The 22,876-nt window shown below is 49.1% G+C and overlaps 1 protein-coding gene across 1 annotated transcript; it reads right to left on the bottom strand.

Moving 5' to 3' along the window:
• Positions 1 to 859: 859 nt before the first annotated feature.
• On the bottom strand, positions 860 to 12,334 carry Ackr3 (atypical chemokine receptor 3). Its single transcript, XM_028880380.2, has 2 exons — positions 12,226 to 12,334; positions 860 to 2,518 (listed from the first exon to the last, which is right to left on the bottom strand). Exon 2 carries the CDS (start codon positions 2,475 to 2,477, stop codon positions 1,389 to 1,391), a length of 1,089 nt encoding a protein of 362 aa, XP_028736213.1. The 5' UTR covers positions 2,478 to 2,518; positions 12,226 to 12,334; the 3' UTR covers positions 860 to 1,388.
• Between the last annotated feature and the right edge of the window lie 10,542 nt (positions 12,335 to 22,876).

The following is a 22,876-nucleotide window of genomic DNA, read 5'->3' as shown; positions in this document are numbered from 1 at the left end:
CTATCTATTTATTTATTTATTTATTTTGGGACAGAGACTTACCACATAGCCCTGGCTAGCCTGGAGCTCACTACATAGATTAGGTTGACCCTGGCCTTGACCTCACAGAGATTCCCCTGCCTCTGCCTCCAGAGTGCTGGGATGTAAGGTGTCTGTGATTGGCAAGTCACACAGCACACATAGCTCTCAGTCACACTTAGTGGGAAGAACAGGAAAGCCGCGCTGAACCCCATGCGCTCAGCAGGGAGGTCTAATGGGCTCGTGGCTGTGGAAGACGGCAGGCATTGAGATGAGGACTTGAGTTCCTGGGCAGGGGACAGAAGGCCGCACATCTTTTACGGCAAGTTCTACCCAACAGCCATTGAGCTGTACCAACCCTTGTCTTCCTCATCCTCCCCCGCTCCCCAAACTCATCACTGCCTGAAAACGGTCCTTCAGGAGCAAAACAATACTGCTCACCCTGCCCAGATGCTGCCGTTATACCAGTCCATCCACGGGAGCCCCACAGTTGGGCTTTATGGCAGTTCTCTCTCACTGAACATTGTTCTTGCATGGGTCTGCCACACACGTCCATTCACTAGCAGCATCCATGCCGTCCAAAGCCCAAGCACACTTTCAAAACAGAAACCCAGATGCAGTTTTAGGAAACAAAAATCTTTATTTAAAAAAATAACTTACAAATAAAGAGAACGCTGTGTTCCCTTTGTTCACGGGTTTGCAGCCAGAAACATTACTCTACAATATGGTTCATGTCACAAACTGCATTGCTGGGCAGTTTTTGTTCCATATCCTGTGCCGGCACAAAACACCACACAGATATAAAACTATTGTAAATAAAACATTTCAGCCAAGACTGGCATAAATTTTTATATATATATTTATATATATAATTTCAAATCAGCTAACAATTAATGTCATCCTTAGTCAAAACTCAAGTCCAGCTAATCTGAGGCCTACATGGTCTGAATACAACAGCATTACACCTCCCATACAATATTTAAAATATATTTAACTTTCAAATACATTTATAAGGTACATCCATAGTGAGAAAATAAAGTCTTAAAACTTAAATACAAAAGTCACCAAGTAAAAACTTGAGGAAACACAGAAGATTCTATTGTACAGGTGTCCACGAGCCTGTCCTGAGGCTGGCTTTAATACACAGCTCTGGCTGCAAAGCACAGCCCTGCCTGGGGCAAGCTGTCAGGATGAGCGTCCAGGTGACAGCCATCGCGGCTGGATTTTAAGAGACAGGAAGCGTGGTCACACGCCTTCTCTTCACACCACTTAAGCCACGGGGCCTCAAGCTATTTTGCTTTCTTCTAGAAACCACAGGGCCCAGCGCCCGGCTTGCAACACGCATATGTCCCCACACCTCTGCAGAGCGATCACTTGGTGTTCTGTTCCAGGGCAGAGTACTCCGTCTCTGACACTCTGGAGGCATCGATGAGCTTGGTGAGGCCCGTCTTGGCTGAGTACTTGAAAATGAAGGCCTTCATCAGCTCATACCGGTAGTTGCGGTTGATGAAACTGTAGAGCACCGGGTTGACACAGCAATGCACCAGGGACAGGCACTGTGTGACATGCAGCGCCGTGAAGAGCACGTTCTCCAGCTGGCAGGTGAACGGGATGTAGTGCAAGATGGAGAAGATGTCCAGAAGAACCACAGCGTGGTATGGCAACCAACACACCAGGAAGACCACCACGTAGGAGAAGATGATCTTCCGGCTGCTGTGCTTCTCCTGGTCACCTGACGCTGACATGGCTCTGGCGAGCAGGAAGTAGAAGATAGCAATGATGGTGAAGGGAACAGCAAAACCCAAGATGACGGAGACCAGCTCCATGCCTATCAGCCACTCCTTGATGCTGTGCTCCGGGTAGAAGGACCGGCAGTAGGTCTCGTTGTTAGAAGCAGATGTAACTGTCTTCAGGTAGTAGGTATCAGGCAGGGACACAAAAAAGGCCAGCAGCCACACCAAGATGCAGACAACTCGGCGTGCCATCTTCTTCTTATAGCCAGAGGTGCTGGTAAAGTAGGTGATGGAGAGATAGCGGTCCACGCTCATGCATGCCAGGAAGAAGATGCTCCCAAAAAGGTTGATGGAGAAGATGAGGTGGGTGACCTTGCATGTGAGCTCACCCATGGGCCACTGGTTATGCTGCACGAGACTGACCACCCAGACAGGGATGGTGATGACGACCCACAGGTCTGCAATGGCCAGGTTCAAGATGTAGCAGTGTGTGTCATAGCCTGTGGTCTTGGCCTGGATGTTTACCCAGACCACCACGGAGTTGGCAATCATGCCAATCACGAAGATGAAAATGTAGATGAAGGAGAGTGTGTACAACAGCACACTCTTGTTGGGCATGGTGGGACACTGCACAGTGTCCACCACAATGCAGTCACTGCTGTTGCATGGCCAGTTGATGTCGGAGTAGTTCCCAGGCTCTGCATAGTCAAACAGATGCACATCCATGGTCTGGAGGACAGCCGCCAAATGACCTACAGCAAAGGAAACTGGACAGACAGAGAGACAAGATCATTTCACTGGGAAAACCTCAGGTCAAAGTTAAAACATTCATCTTGCTTTATGAAGTCTTCACAAAGAAAGGAGGCAAGAAAACAAGCATGTAGACTGGGGGAAACGAAGTCCTATACCAGCTACAGCTACATGATGCTGACGAGAGGTTGTGCTTGTGTTCTGTGTCTTTCCAGGACTGTGTTATCGAGGCATCAGCTTGGCTGAGTCCTGGGTGTGAAATCAACATGAGACAAGGGCCAAAGAAGTGTCAGACGGTAGAGCCCTGGACACAGTAATGCTGTTGGCCTGCCGGTGCTCAGCAGGAGTCCACAGAACCATTTTACTGACATCCCCAAGAGTGGCAGGGTTGATTTGCTCCTGGCATGAACATTACCAGTGTGTTGCTTTGGTGTCTTAATGAAAGGACTTTAAATCCTCTTCCAATCTGCATTTAAAATGGGACTCTGTTTACAGGCTTTTTGCAATATCCATCTGCTAACCTGGAGCCTCCCTGGGTCCTCACCTGCCCTCAACTGACAGTCATGAAGGCCACAGGAAACACAGCCAGCATGTGTGGAATGCCCTGCCATCTGATTGTACCCCAAACTTGCAGACTCTGGGTTTGCTGGGAGTTTTCAGCCAAGGGCAACCAGCCAGCTGCCTCAAGCTCTCAGCCTTTGCCTGAGTTTCCGTTTCTTGCTTGCTCAAGTGACTTAAGAACACTGTGTGGCCAGACTCGAAGCATATAGCCATCCGCCACCTGCTGTACCTCTGAACGAACCTGTTGACTGATGTCCCTGCTGAACTGCCTGACCTGAAGCCAACATGCTTAGCTGTCATCATGTCACACCTAGTGAGAATCTGACCCTGGGGTAGCACTGTGCCTGGGGTGATTTCTCCACAGACCCTGTAGGGACTGCCAGGAGCTGTCTTCTAGTGCCCATCTGTTTATGGTTCTGGGACAATTGACCATGTCATCGCAGCCAAACTACACTGCATGACCAGAATGGAGAGGCATCCAGTCACATGATGGCACCAGTCACGGGGTGATAACTGAAACAGAGCCAAGCTTGTCTTTCAGGTTCACTGGCGATGGACTCCAGGTTACACATGAGAACTCCCATGGGGCAGCAGTCAGTGGGTCAGTGCCCAGGGGGCTGACACCAAGGTATGAAAAACCACCAAATCCAGGATTGGACACACCTGGGTTCACATGATGGCTTCTCGATCACATCTAAACTAAGATTTAACCTGCCTGTGTCTGCTGTCCCAGGGCCGAAGGGCACAACACAGAAGCTGAGAAGCAGCAGGAGCATCACAAACCTTCACCTCCAGCACATGGCCAGGAGGAGAGCGCACAGGACTCGCCAGCTGCAAGTGGCCAATTACCCCCTTTAGCAAAGCCTGACCTCACTAACGAGGATGCTGGCGATGTGCTCTTAGGAGTATTAAATCCCTGACAGAGGGGAAGTCAAGAGCTGGCAGGCGAAGGCAAGTCAAAGAACTTTCTCCTTCGAGACAATGGGGATGCAATCTTTAAAAGAAACGACTTCTGATGCCACTTAGGATCACCCACACCCTCAACTCACAGCAGGTGATCCCCTCCTGAACCCCAACTAAAGGAGAATGCCTGTAAGGCTCTGAGGGGCCTTCTTCCCTGGCAACCTGGACAGACTCTGTGTCCTCAGCTGCTGATGGAAGATCTCGCCTTCTGAATGGGGAGCTTCACCTCCTCCCCATTCAGAGCGTCTCCCATGGATAGAGAGGGCGATGGTCCTCAGAGATGTCCTGGCGTGGACTCAGAGCCCACGCAGCATAGAAGATGCTGGTTCTGTCCTACAGCACAGTTCTGAGAAGTACAGAAGAAGAGCAGCTGTCCGGGCTGCAGTCCCTTCCAAAGGGTGGGTCCTCTGTGACCTGCAAGTGCCAGCCCCAGGTTGCTTAGAACGGCTACACACACACACACACACACACACACACACACACACACACACACACACAGCCTGCTGACTCTCCACTCTGAGCTCCTGACTTGGAAGGAACGAACAAGAATTGTGTCCTTCATGACTCCAGGGCAAAGATCTATTTTCTTTTTACTCTGTTTCATTAAAATAAAACACATGGTGGCACACACCTCAAACCCCAGCACTCAGGGGGTGGAAGCAAGATCAAAAGTTCAAGGTCATCCTCAGCTGCATAAGAAGTTGGAGGCCAGCCTGGATTACAAGAGACTCAGTCTAGACAGAGCCTTTTCAGTCTTCTGAAAGTCTCTACAGAGCATCAGAGATAGAATTAAAAACAAAACAAAACAAAACAAAAACAGGTCCACAAGCATACAAAAGGAGGGATGGCAAAAGGGGACTAGAGTGCTTGGTTGACAATGGTGTGGGCCCTTCCTTGACCTACTTACTGGTCCAGCCTGTGGCTTCAGTAAACACAGTCATGGAGGCTGGAACCCAAAAGAAAGAACTGGCCTCAAGCCTAGATGACTTGACCTTGGATCCTGAACCTGTCCTCCTCCTCTCTCTGCATCAGGAGGCAGTGCCTGGCTCCCACGTCCCTTGCCTTCAGTGCCCAGGCATGCGTAGTGCTGGCAGTGGTCCACAAGGGCCCCGTGCAGCGCAGGGGACAGGAGAGGGTGTCTGCCTTCTGCATTCTTCCACTGTCCCTGCAGAATCCACTCTCTGGATTTGCTAATCTTGGCTTTGTTCGAATTCTAGAACAGCAGTGGATGGCAGCAGGGGGTTGAGGATCCACCCCTGCCCCGAGCCTCTTGGTTTCTGGCTTTTACCACTGGGGAAAAGAACCTTGGTTTCAAGACCATTGGGTTCCAGAGTCACAGCAGCATTTCTGGGGCAGGCGTAGAGCCCTAACCCTGTCCCTACTTCTGAGGCTCCCTGGCACCGTGGAAGAGTCTCAAGCAGGGGTGAAGCTGCCATGGTCCCATTCTGAAGGGCAGAGCCGAAGCTGGTGACTCCTCCGGGCACGGTGACTACCAGTCACCTACAGTGGGCAACCCCCACCCCAGCCAGGTGAAGCTAGAGAGCCCCACACTGAGCACCCACCCTCCCCAGGCCCCTGACTGGATATCTCCTCCCTGCTACAGAAGGCTCCTGGAGACCAGGCCGAAGGAGCAACCTGACCCTCTCTGCTTCGAACGGGTGACTAAGGAAGAGAGATCAGAGTCACCAACAGCCTGGCCTTCGTGGTTTGGCTATCATTTGTGCATCGGGTTCTAGAAACAAGTAAGACTGATTCTAGAAAAGAGATGGCAACAGGACGATCCATCTTCTTAGGGACAACAAAGGCTGCATGTTACCTGGCTGTGGTCTGGAAGCCACAGCCGCTGTACAGGACATCGGGTGTGTGCTCTCCTAACACTGGTAATGTCTGCCCACCCCTGAAGCAAATGAAGAGCCCTCCTCCATTTCTTCCTTAATCCTCAGCAAATGGCCTTCAGCCTTTTTGACAGAAGCGGAGTCAGGAAACAGTCAACTGAATGACATCCACCCACAGTCCTTGGACTCCACCAGTCCTGGACAAAGCTCTCAGAGAAATCTGAAAGTGAAGGCCAGTAAGAGAAAATGAGACTCTGCTGACCTCCCAGGGAGCCCCGCATGGAGACCTGGACTCCCTCCAGCAGACGTGGGATTCCCGGGCAGTTCAGGAGGAACGGACTGCATTCCACACTAATCTGGATGGGCAGGAGTTTGTGTCCAGAATTAATGTCTCTTGGCCATCATGACAGGTCTGTTCATGCTGGCAACAAGGAGGGCTGACGACCAAGGAGACCAGAAAGAACTTTGCCCATCCTGCCCAGTCACCCCACTGCCGGAATCAACCCTGGTTCCTTCCCTGCTGTCTTTAGGTCAGAGGTGAAGAGTGATTTGTCATGTGCCCCTGCACACAGTCTTGTTCTTGTTCACTCAAAGTCCACCCCTGGGAAGGCGGGGATGAGCCCCACTTCAGATGCTTCCAGTGCACCACATCTGGGTAAAGAACGCATAGGGAGAGGGAGAAGAGCCTCCGAATGATGATTTTATTCTATGATTTTACAGATTCATGAACCTCTTCTTGAGATACCCACCTGTCCTCAAATACACATCCAAGGTATCTACTAAAGCGACATTTGTTTATCAGCAAAAACTGCTGGCTGCACAGATGTTCAACAATAGCAGACCAGTTCAATAAAGCGTGGTGCATCTACTGTGTGGAATATGGCACAGCTGTAAAGGGAGGTGGGGTGGGGGGATGGGGGTGGTAGGGGTGGGGGGAGCTACGTTTAAGAACAAGGGCAGTAAATGGCCTGCTGTTAAGCAAAATGCAAGAGGCAGATGCACAGCAGCCTGCCACACAATCCCATTGATATCAGAGAAAAGGCAAAATTAGGAGTTTTATATGCAAATACATGCATATAAAGACACAGACAAAGATCTGTGATGAGGCTAAGACTTTGGGCGGGGAGAGTAAACAGGAGGCAAAGGCAGAGGCAGCCTTGTCATTTTTGACTCCAGAAAAAACGCCCAAATTATTGGAAAGTTCACATCGAAATGATCTAAATTTTAGCAGAGGGAGGAATGAGCCACTGACCATTAAAGACCCCTGCTCTGCTTTTGTGGACCAGAGATTCACTAAAGCAAGAGTGTCTGAGTGGGCTCGCCCTTTCCAAGACTGACTCTCAGTTCATTCAGTCTTGCTTGACAGTGACTTTGCCCATCATCTACGCGCGCAGACATCACCCACATCTGCCCAGCTCTCCCATGAGTCCACAGCCCATCAAGTGGTTCAGCCATGCCTCCCAGTCCCAGTGGCCCAAGAGTCCTCTTTGTGAAGTGGAAGACTTTCTCAGTGATATGCCTCTCACTTCTAAGGTTCACTACTCTCCATAAAATGTCCTGGATCACACCCAGCTGCTGCAAGCAGCCTGCGGTATCCAGCTGTTTTCAAATGGCTCGCCTAAGCTCTCTAGCATGCCGGGACAGCACCAGAATTAGAAGCATCCAAATTTAGAGTCTCCATGGGGTGGTGGTTTGGGCTGCAATCCATATGTCCTTATCCCCAGAAAGATCCTTCGGGAGAGTGCCAAGTGTGTTCAGGTGTCTGGCTAAGGTTCACCAAATTGCCTCAACATGTTCGCCACATCCCAATGGAGAGCAGAAGACCCTTCTCAGCCTGGTCCTGTCCCACCCCTCCCGTCCAAGAGCTGTGTATTCCACTGTGTACTGCAAAGCTGTTCACACCGCTGCTCTATACATCTCTTTCCTGCCATGCCACATTTACCTTTGTTTAACTCCTGGAGCAAAGTGACCTGGCATAGCGGTCATGGTCCAGGGATGCCAGCAGCCCGGGCAACACTGGCATCCACAGACTCAGCTGCAGTCCTTTTCCAGATGATTCAGATGCTCTCTTCTCAGAGGCACTGCTCTGGGGCAGGTAAAGATGTCAAACCCCCCATGTACCCACCATCCAAACAAGACCGTCTGGGAGGTACAAAGGCTTGTCACCCTCCCAGGCATGGCCACATCCTTCAGTAGTAAAGATCGGGAACCTTCAGGAGAACGGAGGCCAGTCAGGATGTCACAGAGGTGTTGCTGAAAGGTGAGTCATTGTCTCCATGGAGGAGAGCAGAGGTCAGAGGTGAGCCTTGACCTATGGGTAAGGAGGTTTAGCCTTAGCCTGTCTATGCTAGTACAGGTTTGGAGAAAGGCCATGGCTTTGGGACAGAGAGGATTTAAAGACAGAGGTGCCACACAGTCGAGAAGGCCTGGCCCAGGATCCCTTGGGGGAAAAAAGGCTTACTGACCCACAGAAGTCAGATAAGATAACGAGGTTCCAGCCCCGAGGACCCAGACCCTGCTAGGAAACAAGAAGCCCTCTGGGCCTGTCAGACCGCTGCCTCCACTTCCTTTACAGGTTTTCTGCAACTTGTGGCCTGTGTCCCACATGGAACTTCCTGGAAAATTCAGTGTGGACTCAAGCCGGGAGGTGACATTTGTCCAGCTGCCTTCACCATCTACACCTCTGGAAACAGGTCAGGGCAGGTGACGAGACGGAGGGATGCAAACAGAAGTAAGTACACGCTGCAGCTTGTCCACACTCCAGTAGCAGGATCCGGGCTCAGCATCTCCCATTTGGGCCCTGTGCTGCAGGCACAGTGTTTCCACTTGGCTGGGAGAGTCTACACGGAGTGTGCTGCTGAAGCAGGAGAGTCTGGCCACCTCTGTAGAACCGTGAGGCACTGCCCACCGGGGAGGTGATGGCTGCAGTGTTGCTGATGAATCAAATCCCAGCTTAAGTCTACTTGAAACCCATATCCAACCCGGGTGACATCCACCCAGGCAGCTCTCCATGGCCAAATACTTGAGTGCAGAAAGGGAGGGACTCTGTCTATCCCCCAGCACCGAGCCAATGGGAAACAATGCTGTCTTGACCACACATTCACTGTGGCCCTGAGTGACCTTACTTCATATAAGTAAGGAATTGCTTTGAATTATTTGAGAACTCAAAACATAAATAAATAAATACAGAGAGAAAAATCCACACCCTGATTCCGATACAGGCCACCTATCCCCAGGGTGCTTGGCTAAACTTCCCAGCAACACATGAGACAGCCTTCTGCACCGTGAACACTCACAGACAAAATGAATGTCCCATCCAGAAACCGGATCAGAGCCATTGTGTTCAGCAGCCCAAGGGAGCAGAGCTTGCCTGCCGTGGAGAGATCTAGAGGTCCCTGTACCACACAAAGGCTGCCAGCTGGCAGGATACAGCCAGGACCTGCATTCCCACCAGCTTAGGACCTGGGCAAGACAATGGGAGGTCTGGGGTTCCTAAGACGGCCTTACGAAAGCTGAGGCTCTTCCTATATACCACACTCAGAGGCTACAGGAAAATGAGAAGTCCCAGCGGACACAGCCTTCAAACGCAGCTTCCCATGCTGCCCAGGGCTCCAGCAGTAGCAGTTCAAGGGCACCTGAGATAGCCTCCATCTCTCCCAGCTGTGGGCTAGAGAACAAAACACTGTCTGCTTCCAACCTACTTGTTCTCTGCAAAATTGTCGCCATAAAATTCCACAGTCCCTGGGATGTGTTAAGAAAGATAGATAGATAGATAGATAGATAGATAGATAGATAGATAGATAGATAGAGGAGGGAGGGAAGGGAGGAAAGGGAAGGGAAGGAAGGAAGGAAGGAAAGGGAAGGGAAGGAAGAAAGAAAAGGAGAGGAGAGAAGAGAAGAGAAGAGAAGAGAAGAGAAGAGAAGAGAAGAGAAGAGAAGAGAAAAGAAAAGAAAAGGAAAAAAGTAGAGTTTGGGGGAGGGCAGTCTAGCTGTCCCCTTCTTAAACATTTCTAAGTGAGTAGATTCTTGGCCAGAAAGGCATCAACCATTCCCTGCAGAAAACGCCCTTGCCTGCCCCCTGGTCCCATGTTTCTTTAGGCTGTTTGCTTTCATTGTAACAGAGGATAGGTGTCCCAGTGCCTGGGGACTCTGAAAACACTCATCACTACACGTGATTATCAATTTTATCTAAACACACAGATTTCAATTACAAGACTTTTTGTTTATTTATTTATTTATTTTGAGGTATGGTATGTATGCTATGTAACCCAAGCTGGCCTCGAACTCACTACAATCCTCCTGCCTCAGCCTCCAGAGTGCTGGAATTACAGGCATGCATCCACCTAACAAGGAACAAGAAGCATTTTAATACCATGCCAGTCCTTACGAATCCCTGGGTGGCTTAGTTTACAAGTAGGAATGCCCTCAGGCCCAAATTCCATTCTGTTTGCTACAAAACCTGTGAGAAAAGGAAAAGTTCTGGAATCTCTGGGGCCCTTTCCTCCCTCGGTGACTCTTACAGTTTATAAAGAAGTATCCCTTCAGCCTCAGCGCTGAGTAACTTCAACCAACTTCCCTATGTGGATTTGAAAATAAGAGCTCTTTGCCTCAAATCCTCACACAAAAAGCCACTGTTCTGGTTAACCAGGGTGTTTCGTGGTGGTTTTTTTTTTTTTTTTTTCATCTAGAAAGCCTATCCTTGGCCCGCTCTGGGCCTGATTAGAAATCATAATACCTTCTTAGCTCCCTAAGGACTCGCTATTAATACTGGATAAGCTAACCTCCAAAGTCCCGGCTCAGTTAAACACAGGCATGCTGCCGTGTAACTTTCTGGAACCTTAAAAAATATCTATATGACTGCACCATGCATCTTCCTGTAAAAACGAACTGGCCAGCGCAACAGGCACCATGCATGCAGGCAGGCAGGCAGCTTCCCCTGCTTCCCACCTCTCCTTGCAGACAGCTCCCTCCTGCCCCTGCTGCCTCCTGGAGGCAGCCGCTGAGCTCAACCACACAACAACAACACTCTGTTTACTGCTCAGACTGGGGGAAATTAGAGCAAAATGTTTCCAAGCTCGAGCTTGAGTCCAACTCCTGATAGGAACAGTTTTCGCTCCATCTGGGGCAAGCTCCTATTCAGACGGGAGAAAGACCGGGGCTTTCTCCACTTAAAATCTGCAGCAAGCCACGCACAAACCAGAGTCCCGGGTCTCCTTTCTGGTCCTGCCCATCTGAGCTCCACATTCTCCGAACTAAATACACACAAAGCCAGCATCTGCTCCTTCAAAGAAAACCAGAAAGTTTCCACACTGGCACAGCGCACGCTGAAGTCTCAGGGATGCCACTGACCCCAGGCACCTTTAAAAGATGCTCGCTCCCACTCCACTTTGGAGAAATTAATTAATCTGGTTGTGAGCAAATGAATGGAGAGAGACACGGAGAGAAAGAGAGGAAGAGACAGCCTGTCTGCCTTTCACAGTGCCTCATTCTCCTAGCAGCTAGCAGCCAGGAGTCTTGGCTGACCACCCACCCCTGACCTCCCTCTACAGTCCTCACTGCTGGCCGCCTGTGAACCTTTATGCACCCTAACAAAACTCCCCAATACTCACAGTTTCCTTGGAGAATTATACAATACTAGACTTTGTGTGTGTGTGTGTGTGTGTGTGTGTGTGTGTGTGTGTGTGTGTGTGAGCTTCTTTTTTCCCCAATTGAAGCTGGGCAATATTTTCTCAAAATTAGATTAGCAGGGAAGCCATGAAGAGATAAGATGAGCTGTATCTAACATTGACATTTACAACTTCCAGAATTCAGAAGCTAAGAATTCCCACCCCCAGCCCCACCAAAAGCACGGAGTTTAAACCCATCCTAAACTCAGAAACATTTAGCCAGGTTGTCTAGTCTACTGGAGGACACCTCTGAACACAGTATATGCTTTTCTGAAAGTATGTTTATGTTTTTACAACCAGATCTACCTACTTCCAACCTGATAATCCGAAGCAGAGCAGGTAAACAGTGGTACCAAGCTCACGCTTAAGCCAGCTTTGGGCAAGCTGAATGGGACATTCCTCATTCTCTCCAAAGTTCCTCTGCCTCCTGGAACTTAAGTACTCACAGCGACAAATCAGAGTCCAGTAGCAGACAAATACACCCGGAGATTTCCCTCCACGAGTGACTGAACTCAGATCCCCCCAATCAGTAGTTTGCAATGCAGGAATGCAGCCTGCAATCACCCCGAGTTTTCAAAACCGGACCTACAGGCTCGAAAGCCCCCAGCTCAGGGATCCAAGAGTTCTCTGAAAACACCTCTAAGAACAGGCGCCCTGCCCCTCGCTGTCGCTGATGTCTCGGAAGCACGGCTTTCTTACCTCGGGGCTGCCTGGGCTGTGGTTTGCCTTCCTGGCGGTGAGCGCTGCAGGCTCCTTCAGTGCCGAGCGGTTTGTAGCAACTGAGCTGGCTCAGGCTCCGGGCTTGCCTTTTATAGACACTGCCGGAAGGCGCCTCTAGGTGGCAGTTTTGCAGCCCTCGTATCTCTGCCCTCCTCCCTCCCACAGCTCAGGCAAGCGGGCTTGTACAGGCGCACACGCCCTCCTGTAACCCTCTCTGGGTTGTTCTGCACAAACACACGCTTGGGAGCCCGCAGCCTCCCTTCCTTTGCGAAGTCTAGACCCCATGGGGGGAAATGTCAGCAGAAGAAAAACCAAAAGAGGTCCTAGTGCTTCGCAAAATGATCAAATAGTGAGCTAGTCTCAGGTAGATCTTCAATAATCTAATGAGCACCGGGAGTTCCTTTGAAAGGCTGTAGCTTCAGGGAAGGCTTTGTTCCCAAGACAAATTACTCTGAACTTCTGAACTTCGGGGTTGATTTGTCGAGCTTGCGCGCTCTTTGTCGATTCCTCCAAAACAGAAGTCACACTTTGGAAAGGGAACAATTAATCGGCCCTGTACCGCATCTCCCAGAAGTGAGGGAAAGTGCCTTTAAGCTGGATTCTACTGGAACTTTTCCACAAGTCCTTGAGACCCTATCAAGACCGTGTTCTACACAGCCGCGCAGTGCCAGTCACCGACAAGGTCTTGTCGCAGGTGAGGTAGCAGCCCTGTATCACCATGAGGTTAGAAAACCTTTCTATCGCTGTCGTCCTCAGCTAAATCAAAATCTACATACTTACCTAGGTACTCCTGGTTAAGATTCCGTGTCAAAATGCGTTCCTTGCAATACCCCATTTAGTAAAATCAAGCATAAAATGACCCAGTCTTTTACTTTTAAAGCCGAGTCACTGAGACGCCTCCCCCAACGCCCCCACCCCCACCACCCAGTGCTGGCTGCCACCCTGCTCTCCGGTTCTCCAGGACTTCTAAAAAGCGGCTACAGTGACCAATGCAGCTGTATGCATTCTCCTGCCGGCGCTAGGACTTGCTGAGTCTACTTTTTCTGAGGTTCCCGCGAGACACTGAACGCAGAAACCCGAGGACTCGGGGGTCAGAGTCTCACGCAAGCTAAAGACCTTCGGTCTGGAGAAAAACCTTAACAAAAGGGATGGTTTGTTTAAACATCCTTGCACTTTACTCCTGGCGGGGCAGATCCTGCTCAGTGGGCTCCTGGGGAGCACACCTGCTTTCAAGGCTGTGGGAGGGGTCTGTGTCGGCAACAAGTAGCGGGAGATCTGGGGAGGGGGTCATGCGGCCTCAGGGGTGTCTGTGGCCTCACTGCAGGGGAGTGGTCCTAAGGCCTGCGGGCGGGGTCTGTGGCCCGGAGGTGTGGTCTGTGGTCTCAAGGGTGGATCTGGGTCTGGCTAGAGAGGGGGCGGTTCTGTGGCCTCAAAGACACGTCTGTGGTCCCAGGGGGAAGGAGGCTTGAGTCAGCAGGGAGGGTCTGCATGCACAAGCAGTGTCCTACAGCTTCCGGCAGGGACGTCTGAGGCCTCAGGGTCAGAGAGGGAGGGGACTGGAGCCAGCCTGGCCGTCCTGCCCCGGGCCTTCTAACTTCCATTCACTAAAGACCGGGCCGATTTGCCCGGTAGCCATCCGCCCTGGCTTCCAGTGGGATGACAAAGCGCCTGCTCGCCGCCACACGCCCAGGCCGGGGCCAACCCCTCGGCAAGGAAAGCACTTAGTCGCCTTTGTCCAGAGCCCAGCGCTGTCCTGGAGCAAAGCAGAGACCTGCCCTCGTGCGGTCAGCCCAGGATGTCCACAACCGGGACCGCTCCGCTTCTCACCGCGAGGCATGGACCAGGGCGGACCACAGAGGACTGGACTCTCCCTGCAGGAAGTGCGCTGTCCACTACGCAGAGCCACATTGATAAATCATGCACTTGCCAAGGAGGAAGACACAGTGATTTTGTTCTTTTCTTTTCTTTTTTTCCCCCAAGACAGGGTTTTTCCGTCTGTAGCCATGGCAGTCCCGGAACTCCCTCTGTAGACCAAGCTGGCTTCGAACTCATGGAAACCTGCTTCTGCTGGGATTGAAGGCCTACGCCACCACCTCCCGGCGCAAAGTAATTTTTTTAAAGGCGGTAAAAGTATACACCCAGCCTGAGCGCTCTAGGTGGTTCAGCCTCTTGCTGGAGTGTCGGGCCTCGAAGTTCCTGGAGCCGCACTCATTTGTCTCAGCAACAAGGATGAGAGGCACAAGACGGCGCAGAGAGTAGAGGCTCTGGGTGGGGGCCGGGCCTGATGATCGGAGCTGGATTCCCAGTACCAAAAAAGAGAGAACTAATTCACAAACGTTGTCCTCCGACCTCCGTGTGTTCGTGTGTGTGTGTGTGTGTGTGTGTGTGTGTGTGTGTGTGTGTGTGTGAGAGAGAGAGAGAGAGAGAGAGAGAGAGAGAGAGAGAGAGAGAGAGAAAGAAAGAAAGAAAGAAAGAAAGAAAGAAAGAAAGAAAGAAAGAAAGAAAGAAAGAAAGAAAGAAAGAAAGAAAGAAAGAAAGAAGGAAAGAAGGAAAGAAAGAAAGAAAGAAAGAAGTGGGCATGTAGTATCCTAAGACAGTAAGTCCAGTGCCCAGAGGCAGGCGTGGGCCATGTCCATTGCCGTTTCCCAGCTCCAGAAAGGACTGTCTTGGCGAGGGCGCCCGTGTTGTAAGGGATGCCTACTGGCTGAAGGGAAGCATATTGTCCTATTTAAGGCTCCCTGCTTCGGCCAGGGACCTGCTGGATGACTCACAGTAGGACAAAACAGGAACAGGACACTGTCCCCGCTGCCCAGAGCTCTGCTCCTAGGTGCTACAGTCCTCGGGTGCTGAGTGCACAGTACCAGGTGTCTCCACACAGCTCCCCCAGAAGCCCATGCCCTCTGGAGCCCATTCTCATGTTAGCACGCCTGCCGTCACCTCCTGCCTGAAGCCTACCCACTCAAACGACCACCCTTGAAGGGCCAGGGCTGGGGCAGGCTGGACCCTATTCTCAGCCTGCAGAGTAGAATGGAAATGTTGAGTTACTGTGAATATGTCCAGGGATCTTCAAGCAGCTGGCCAGGGGACAAAGCATTACAATGTCTTTGCATTGCAACCCAGGAAGAGGCTTACCCTCCAGTGGCCAGTTGGGACAGCAGTGCCTCCTGTGGGACAGGACATCCCCTGAATTACTGCGGTACCAGATCCCTTCCTTAGAGGTGAGGTCAGTACCCTAACCTCCAGAGGATGTCCCAACAGCTCCATCTTGGAAGTGACGCTTGTGACAACTGTCCTCAGGGGACTGAGTCTCTGAGTAACAGGTGCTCTGTCATCTGTAGTAAATGGACCTTCTGTTCTTGGTGGGTGCCAGTCAGGATTCAAGGAGCAGGTGCATGTTGGGGTACCCACAAGGGGCCCAGACAGGCTGATCCTCCTCCCCCCACCTCTGTAACAGCCCGAACTCCTGTGACGTGGAGCTCTTTAAGGAATATTGGAGTGCCTTAGCTAATGCTGTTGACACAAACACTTGGGTGATGTTCAGAAATGACCCTTGGCCATTGCTAGGTGGGAGCACTGTCTTGCTGTCTCTCATCCCTCTGAGGGTCCCACCCACATTCTTCCTTGTCATCCTTAGAGCAAGCCTCCTCTCACTTCTGTAATGAGATTGAGGCCCAGAGAGCAGTGGGCGGTGAGTGACCGTGGGGGGGGGGTGGCATACAAAACTTCGTTTGCCTGACTCCTGCCCAGTACCACAGAAAAGCAAATCATCAAAAGAAGCTAAGAAAACAAGTGTGAAACGTGTCAGGGCCGGGATATGGCTCAGTGGTCCCCAGAACTGTCAGTGTAGCTCCAATAAAAGCCCTGGGTGTTTCTTTTCAAATTGGTAGACTAATTCCTGAACTTCATGGAAGGGCAAAGGCTCTAAATGTTGCTAAAATTGTCTTTAAATGGAAGAATGTTGGACACTCACACTTCATAGCTCCCTGACTTATCCTGAAACTATGTGACTGATCTGGCTTTCTGGTAGAGAGGCCAAGAATAGTTCCTCACAAGTACATTTGAGAGAGAGCTGGGCATGCATCTCAGCAGGAAAACACTTGCCTAGCATGGCAAGGACTCGAGTTGCATAAAACAAAACAAAACAAAACCCAACCCAGTGCACATAAGAGACAGCTGATAGAAAGAAGCACAGAATAAAGCTGTGCTGGATTGAAAATGGCCCCCGTAGGCCCATAGAGAATGGCACTATTAGGAAGTGTGGCCTTGTGGAGTAGGTGTGGTTTTGTTGGAGGAAGTGTGTCACTGGGTATGGGCTTTGAGGGTTCAGAAGCTCAAGGCAGGCCCAGTACCATTCTCTCTTCCTGCTGCCTGTAGATCTGGATGTAGAGCTCTCAGCTACCTCTTCCAGCACCGTGTCTGCCTGTGTGCCCAAATGCTTCCCAACATGATGAAAAAGGACGAAACCTCTGAATTATAAGCCAGCCCCAGTCAAATGCTTTCCTTTATAAGAGTTTCTGTGGTCTTGGTGTCTCTTCACAGCAATAGAAACCCTAACCAAGACATTAGGAAAGTTAAGAACAGTTGTATTCAACTTAGGCAATATGAACAAAATGGTCATGAGCCTGTATCTCTTGCCATTAACAAAAATCACTATAAGACTTGACACTATGAAACTACAAGCAGGAAACGTAGAGGAAACACCTCAGGGTGTTAAAACAGAGAAAGGATTTGGGAGCACAATTCTCAAAGCACAGGAAACAGAAACAAAAATAGGTGAACAGGAGTCTACAAAACTCCCAAACATTCACACAGCAAAGAAAGCAGTCAGCAGAGTGAGGGTCCCACCTCAGAACAATGTACAGTACAGCAAAATACTCGGGGCACACACTCCTGCCAGGTTAATACCCAGAGTGCAGAGAGAACCCTAAACACACCATAGGAACATGGCAGACAACTCAGTAACATGTGAGCAACAGACTTCTCACACTTCTCCAAAGGAGTCATGCAATTGACCAGTAGGCACATGAAAAAATGTTCAGCATCACTAATTATCATGAGAATGTAAGCCCAGAGCAAAATGAGATGCTGCCTCACTCCACTGAGGTGACCAGAATCTAGACAATGTGACAACAAGATCTGGCAGGTAGATTAAAAAAAAAAACGGGAATGCTTGTCCGCTGCTGGGGGGCAAAAAACTGGAACAGCCACTGTTGGAAGCAGCATGGAGAGACCTCAATTCTTTAAAAAGATCCAGAAGTCCCACCACTAGGTACATATCCAAAGGAGATAAAACGGGTTATGTCAAAGAGGTATCTGTACCCCATGCTTGTTGCAACACTGTCCCCCAATAATAAAAACACAGGCATGTCCTGAGTGTCCGTCAACTGCTGAGTGAGTGACAAACGCATAATAGGATGCTGTCTTTTCATACAGTTCTTATTGATGGGATAAAACAGCATGACCAAAAGCAACATGGCAGGAAGAGTTTATCTCCTCTTACAGTTCCACATCACCGAGGGAAGTCAGAGCAGGCATCCCAACGGGGCCAAAACCGGGGTCAAGAGTTGATGCAGAGGCCACAGAGCAGTGCTGCTAATGGGCTTTCTCCTCATGGCTTGCTCAACCTACTTTCTTATATACCCCATGCCCACCTGCCTAGAGGTAACACCACCATAGTGGCCTAAGACCTCCCACATCAACTGTTAATCAAGAAAATGCAACATTGCCTACAGGCCAGTCTGGTGGGAACATTTTTCAACTGAGATTCTCTCTTGGAGAATGACTCTAGCATGTGTTCAGTTGACATAAAACTATGCAGCACATGCACTAGTCAGCTGTAAACGCATGGAATCCTGTCACCTGCAGCAAGGTGAACAAAACAGTTCATTGTAAAGTTAAACAATATATTTCATTACATATAGTATTTATATAGAACACTATATGTGTATATACATACGCACTCACACCCACACACATGTTGTAGAATATTTCTTTACACTGTGAAGATGAGTCTTTGCCAGGGAGCCTTCTGATTGGTTTAATAAAGAGTTGAATGGCCAATAGCTAGGCAGAAAGATGTTAGGCAGGACTTGCAGGGACAGAGAGGACTCTGTGAAGAGAAAGGGCAGAGTCACCAGCCAGACACAAATAGGAAACAGGAGGTGCTAGATGGAAGAAAGGTAACACCATACGATAGGACATAGATTAATATAAATGGGTTAATTTAAGTTATAAGAGCTATTTAGGAACAAGCCTAAGCTATAGGCTGAGCTTTCATAATTAAGGAGAAGTCTCCATGTCATTATTTGTGAGCTGGAGGCCCAAAGAAAATCCTACTACACACACAAAGCTGAGAGCAGAATGGTGGTTATAAGATACTGGGGAGTTGAGTGGGAAGGAAGAGATGAAGGGAGGTTGATCAGTGGGTGCCGTTGACCAATAAGATGACTGCAGGTACCAATCATGCCCCATGCATTCACACCATTAGAAGAAGAGAATTTGAAGGGACTTATAGCCATAAGTTTTCTCTGGTCTCACCCAGCCCCACCCGGCCCTACTGTCCTGCAGCCACTTATAAAATAATCACTCAGAGGCTTAATATTATTTACAAACTGTATGGCCTATGGCAGGGCTCTTGCTAGCTAGCTCTTATATCTTAAATTAACCCATTTCTATTAATCTATGTTTTCCCACGTGTTCCATGGCTTTACCGGTCTACTGGCATGTTCCTTTTTGGGTGGCAGGCTGGCTTCTCTCCAGACTCAGTCTTTCGCTTTCCTATCTCTCACTTTGGATTCCCCACCTGCTTCTAAGCTGTCTTGCCATAGGTCAAAGTAGATTATTTATTAGCCAATGAGAACAACAAATATTCACAGCATACAGAAAGACATCCTCCAGCAGGGTCTCACTCTAAAGAAATGACAATTGAGAAGGTAGGAGCTTACCTTGATTTAAAACAATACAGTGTGTTCATGCATCAAAAGGTCACGTGAGGTCCCACTGATTATCATTTTTTAATTTTAGGTGTCAATTAAGGATAAGTTTTACTTGAGATAGGAAGATGACTCATGGCTAAGAGTACTTGCTATGCAAATATGAAGACCTGAGTTGGCATCTCTGGTACCCTCTTAAAAGCCAATGGCCTTGTGAGCTTTTAATCCTAGTGCTTGGTAGTGTGGCAGTGTGTGTGTGTGTGTGTGTGTGTGTGTGTGTGTGTGTGTGTGTGTGGAGAAGAGTTAGTCCTAGGAGCTCAGTGACCAGCCAGCCTGAGAGGAGTGGAGGGGTGATTAAAAAAAAAAAGAAAGAAAACAAAAAACGGATATGTTCCAGGTTCTGTGAAAGCCCCTTTCTCAAGGGATTAAGGAAGAGAGTAACACAAGAGGACATTTGCACAGGTGCATGCCTACACCCATGCATGTGCACACACACTTTTATTCCTTAGCACTTACTGCCTCTTGTGTTTGGAATTTTTCGTTCTCAGCTGTTTTTAAACAGGTGGGGGCCGAGTTCTTAAAAGTTTGGAGTGAAGTATCCTTTTCCCTGCTTCCACTTCAGTGTGAAGTTTGACACAGAAAAGAACATCTCCTGTTCTCAAAGAGGCCGGAAACGTCTGCCGTGAGAATGTATCAAAGCTTGGAAACCTAATGAGATACTGAGTGCCGTGGGTCAGACCTGAGGCTCATTTTCTCAACTTGGACAACGTTCCAAAGCCTTCTGCTTTCAGCCCCTTAAAACTACAATATATAGATTTTTAGCTTCAAAACACTTAAAGCCATTCAGCTTAAAAATACCTAAACCCTGGAGGCCAGCCAAGAATGTGAACCTTAGTCAACCCATAAAATGATTGGAGCTACGTGCTGGGAGACCTAAACATTTCCTTTTCATTTATGTTTGACACGCCCCCAAGACACCAGAGAGGTAAACTGAGTAAGGGAGACATCTCCTCCCTTTTCTTTTCATTCCTCCTTTTCATTTTAAAACCATCACAAACCCACAGAAAAGTCTCTAGTAAAGGGGAAAAAAGGCTTTTTCCCTGAACCGTTTGTCCCAGCATAGCAACCCGATGTCTTTTCATCCTCACGTGCTGTTCCTCACAGGCAGGGATCCGTCCTCTGTTATCCCAACTCAATCACCAGAGGCAGCATGCAAATGGCAACACCTTCCACCTCAAGTTACCAAGCCTCACAGGGGTTTGATGGAGCTGTGGCTGTTTGTTGTTGTTTTAGTTTGTTTTGAATGTGTGCAAGTGTGTGTGCACACGCACGCACGTGCATGTGTGAGAAGTGCCTGCAGAGGCCAGAAGAAGGCAGGAACCTCTTGACATGGGTTCTGGGAACTGAGCTCAGGATCTCTGGAAGAGCGGCAAGTGTTCCTAACCTCTGAGGCATCTCTCCAGCTCCAGGACTGGGCTTTTAAAGGTTAGTCCAGCATTATTTGATTTGGAGAAAGGCTCCCCACAACTCTGTGCCCACATATGCTCTATCTCTAGTCCCCTTCCATTTGGCTCTGGTTCTTGATATTCCCTTGGCTTTTAGCAAGAAACACTGACACATTGGGTGGAATGGGCTGGTTCCTGTGTTGATTGCTTCTTTTGGGGTGTGTCTGGTGGTTCCTTGTACATGTGTGGCCCACACACCACAGAAGTGAGGGTGTGCTCTTCCTGCTGGCCCACCAAGCATGAACAATGTCAACTTGTTCCCATTCAGATGCTCTTTTCTCTGGTCTTTTAAGGGTTTTCCTCACCTTTTCTCTTTTCTCCTAACTAGAACACACTTTAAATGTCTCATTCTTTCCCAAACATTCAATTTATTCATTTGTTTATTGCGGTGTGGTTTCCCATTTTATTTGGTGAGTTACAATACACTACTGTCGATATTTATTTTGCCCCTTATCTCTGTATTCACTCAGCCGAGAGGAGCTGGCCTCTATCTTTTTAACATACTCCCATCATTCTTTGGATAGTTAATTGTTGTCAGACACAAGAGTTGGTCTGTTCTCACCTTCTACTTTCCCTAGCCCGCCCTGAAATCTGTCTCTTCAAGGAGCTTAGCAATAATGCTATGTAGAAGCCAGTGGGTGAAAAGTACACCCCATAGCTGGCCTCAGGAAGAACAGGACAGGGACCCCAATTGCATCAAGATCCCATCATCTCTCTCTGTGGTGGTTAATCTTGATGCAGCACTTATTGTATTGAGAACTGCTTAGGAGATTGGTAAAGAACACCTGGGCGTGTGTGTGAGGACATTTCCAGATGTGAAAACTTGAATGTGTGTGACATCTCCCTAGGCTGGGGCCAGGATGCAATAAAAGGGGAAAGAGGAGAAAAGGTAGGCATAGTCTTCTCTCCTTCTAGTCCACCATGATGTGCCACACGCCCCCTGTCAGCAGGTGCTGGAGCTCCTGGTCCATGAACCAAACTGAGTTCTTAGTCCTCAAAAACTCAGCAAAGCACAGGGGAGAGCCATCTGACACCTACAAAGAGGGAGCTCTGGGCTCCGGGTGGGAATTAGTTCTCAGCTTCACAGCATCACACCTAAAGTGATTTTCCAGTTGTCTCTACTGTGGCTCCCCAAGAGAAAAGGACCTTTTTACACACAGCAAGGAAAGTTATCATCCCCAGGTGTGAGGACAGGACAAGGAAAATCTCGTACAATTTTCCTTCAATTTTCAGTCTCTCTTGGTGTCTTCATGCCTCTGTAACTGTCTGTGGAATCCACTGTGAGTTTCCAGGTTAGCCATGATGGTTAGTCCCTGACTGTGTCTTTTAAAAACAGATAGCATTCAGCTTCTATATTCATTGAGTTCAAGTTCATTGATCAATGATACCAGTGTCTCTATGCTTTTAGTGTCTTTTTTTTTCCTCAAGGAAGTATCAATCAACCCATCAGTCAATCATGCTGCCCTTTATATCCTTCTTGTCCAGTCTTCTGTCACAGTCAAGTACAGTCTGGAAAATTCACTACTTCTCTCTGAAGTATCTTTCTCCATCTTTCTCGTCTCAGGCTGGAATCAGGGTTGCAGGCAGCTGACGCAGATGTTGTTGCCAGGTATGGGAAAAGCCTGAAAAGCCCCATTTCTGGCATAGATAGTCACATAAGGAGTCAGTCCCTTAGATAGATCAACCACTGGGGTCAAAGAGGCAGAGCAAACCCTGGGTGACATGGCAGAAGATGACCTAACCCTCTCTGTAGGCACCTCTGGAGCAGGGTGTGGAGGGTTTTCTTCACACTAGAGTATAGCATAAATCTTAAAAGGTCTTATTAATTAAATCAAACCTGAGCCAAGTATTGGGGTGAACACTGGAAGATCAGAGAGACAGAACAAGCCATAGCTAACTTCACCTGGCCAACTTCTCAGCTGGTCTTGTTTCTCAGACTGGAAGCCTCTGTGTCCTCATCCCAATGGCTCTCAGCTGAACTGTGCTGCTCAAAACCTAAAAGCTTTACCAGCCAAATGCTTAACCAGCCAAATGCTGCTAGTTCCTGGTCCTCACAACTTATATACCTTTCTGGTTTCTACCACCACTCTCTGGGATTAAAGGCATGTGTCACCATGCCTGACCGTTTCCAACTCACAACTTGAACTCACAGAGATCCAGAGGGATTTCTACCTCTGGAGTGCTAGGATTAAA

This window comes from Peromyscus leucopus, chromosome 13 (genome assembly GCF_004664715.2).
Source record: "Peromyscus leucopus breed LL Stock chromosome 13, UCI_PerLeu_2.1, whole genome shotgun sequence".
Taxonomy (NCBI): Eukaryota; Metazoa; Chordata; class Mammalia; order Rodentia; family Cricetidae; genus Peromyscus; species Peromyscus leucopus.
The sequence above is the reverse complement of the archived record's forward strand: the minus strand, read 5'-3'. Positions and strand labels throughout refer to the sequence as shown.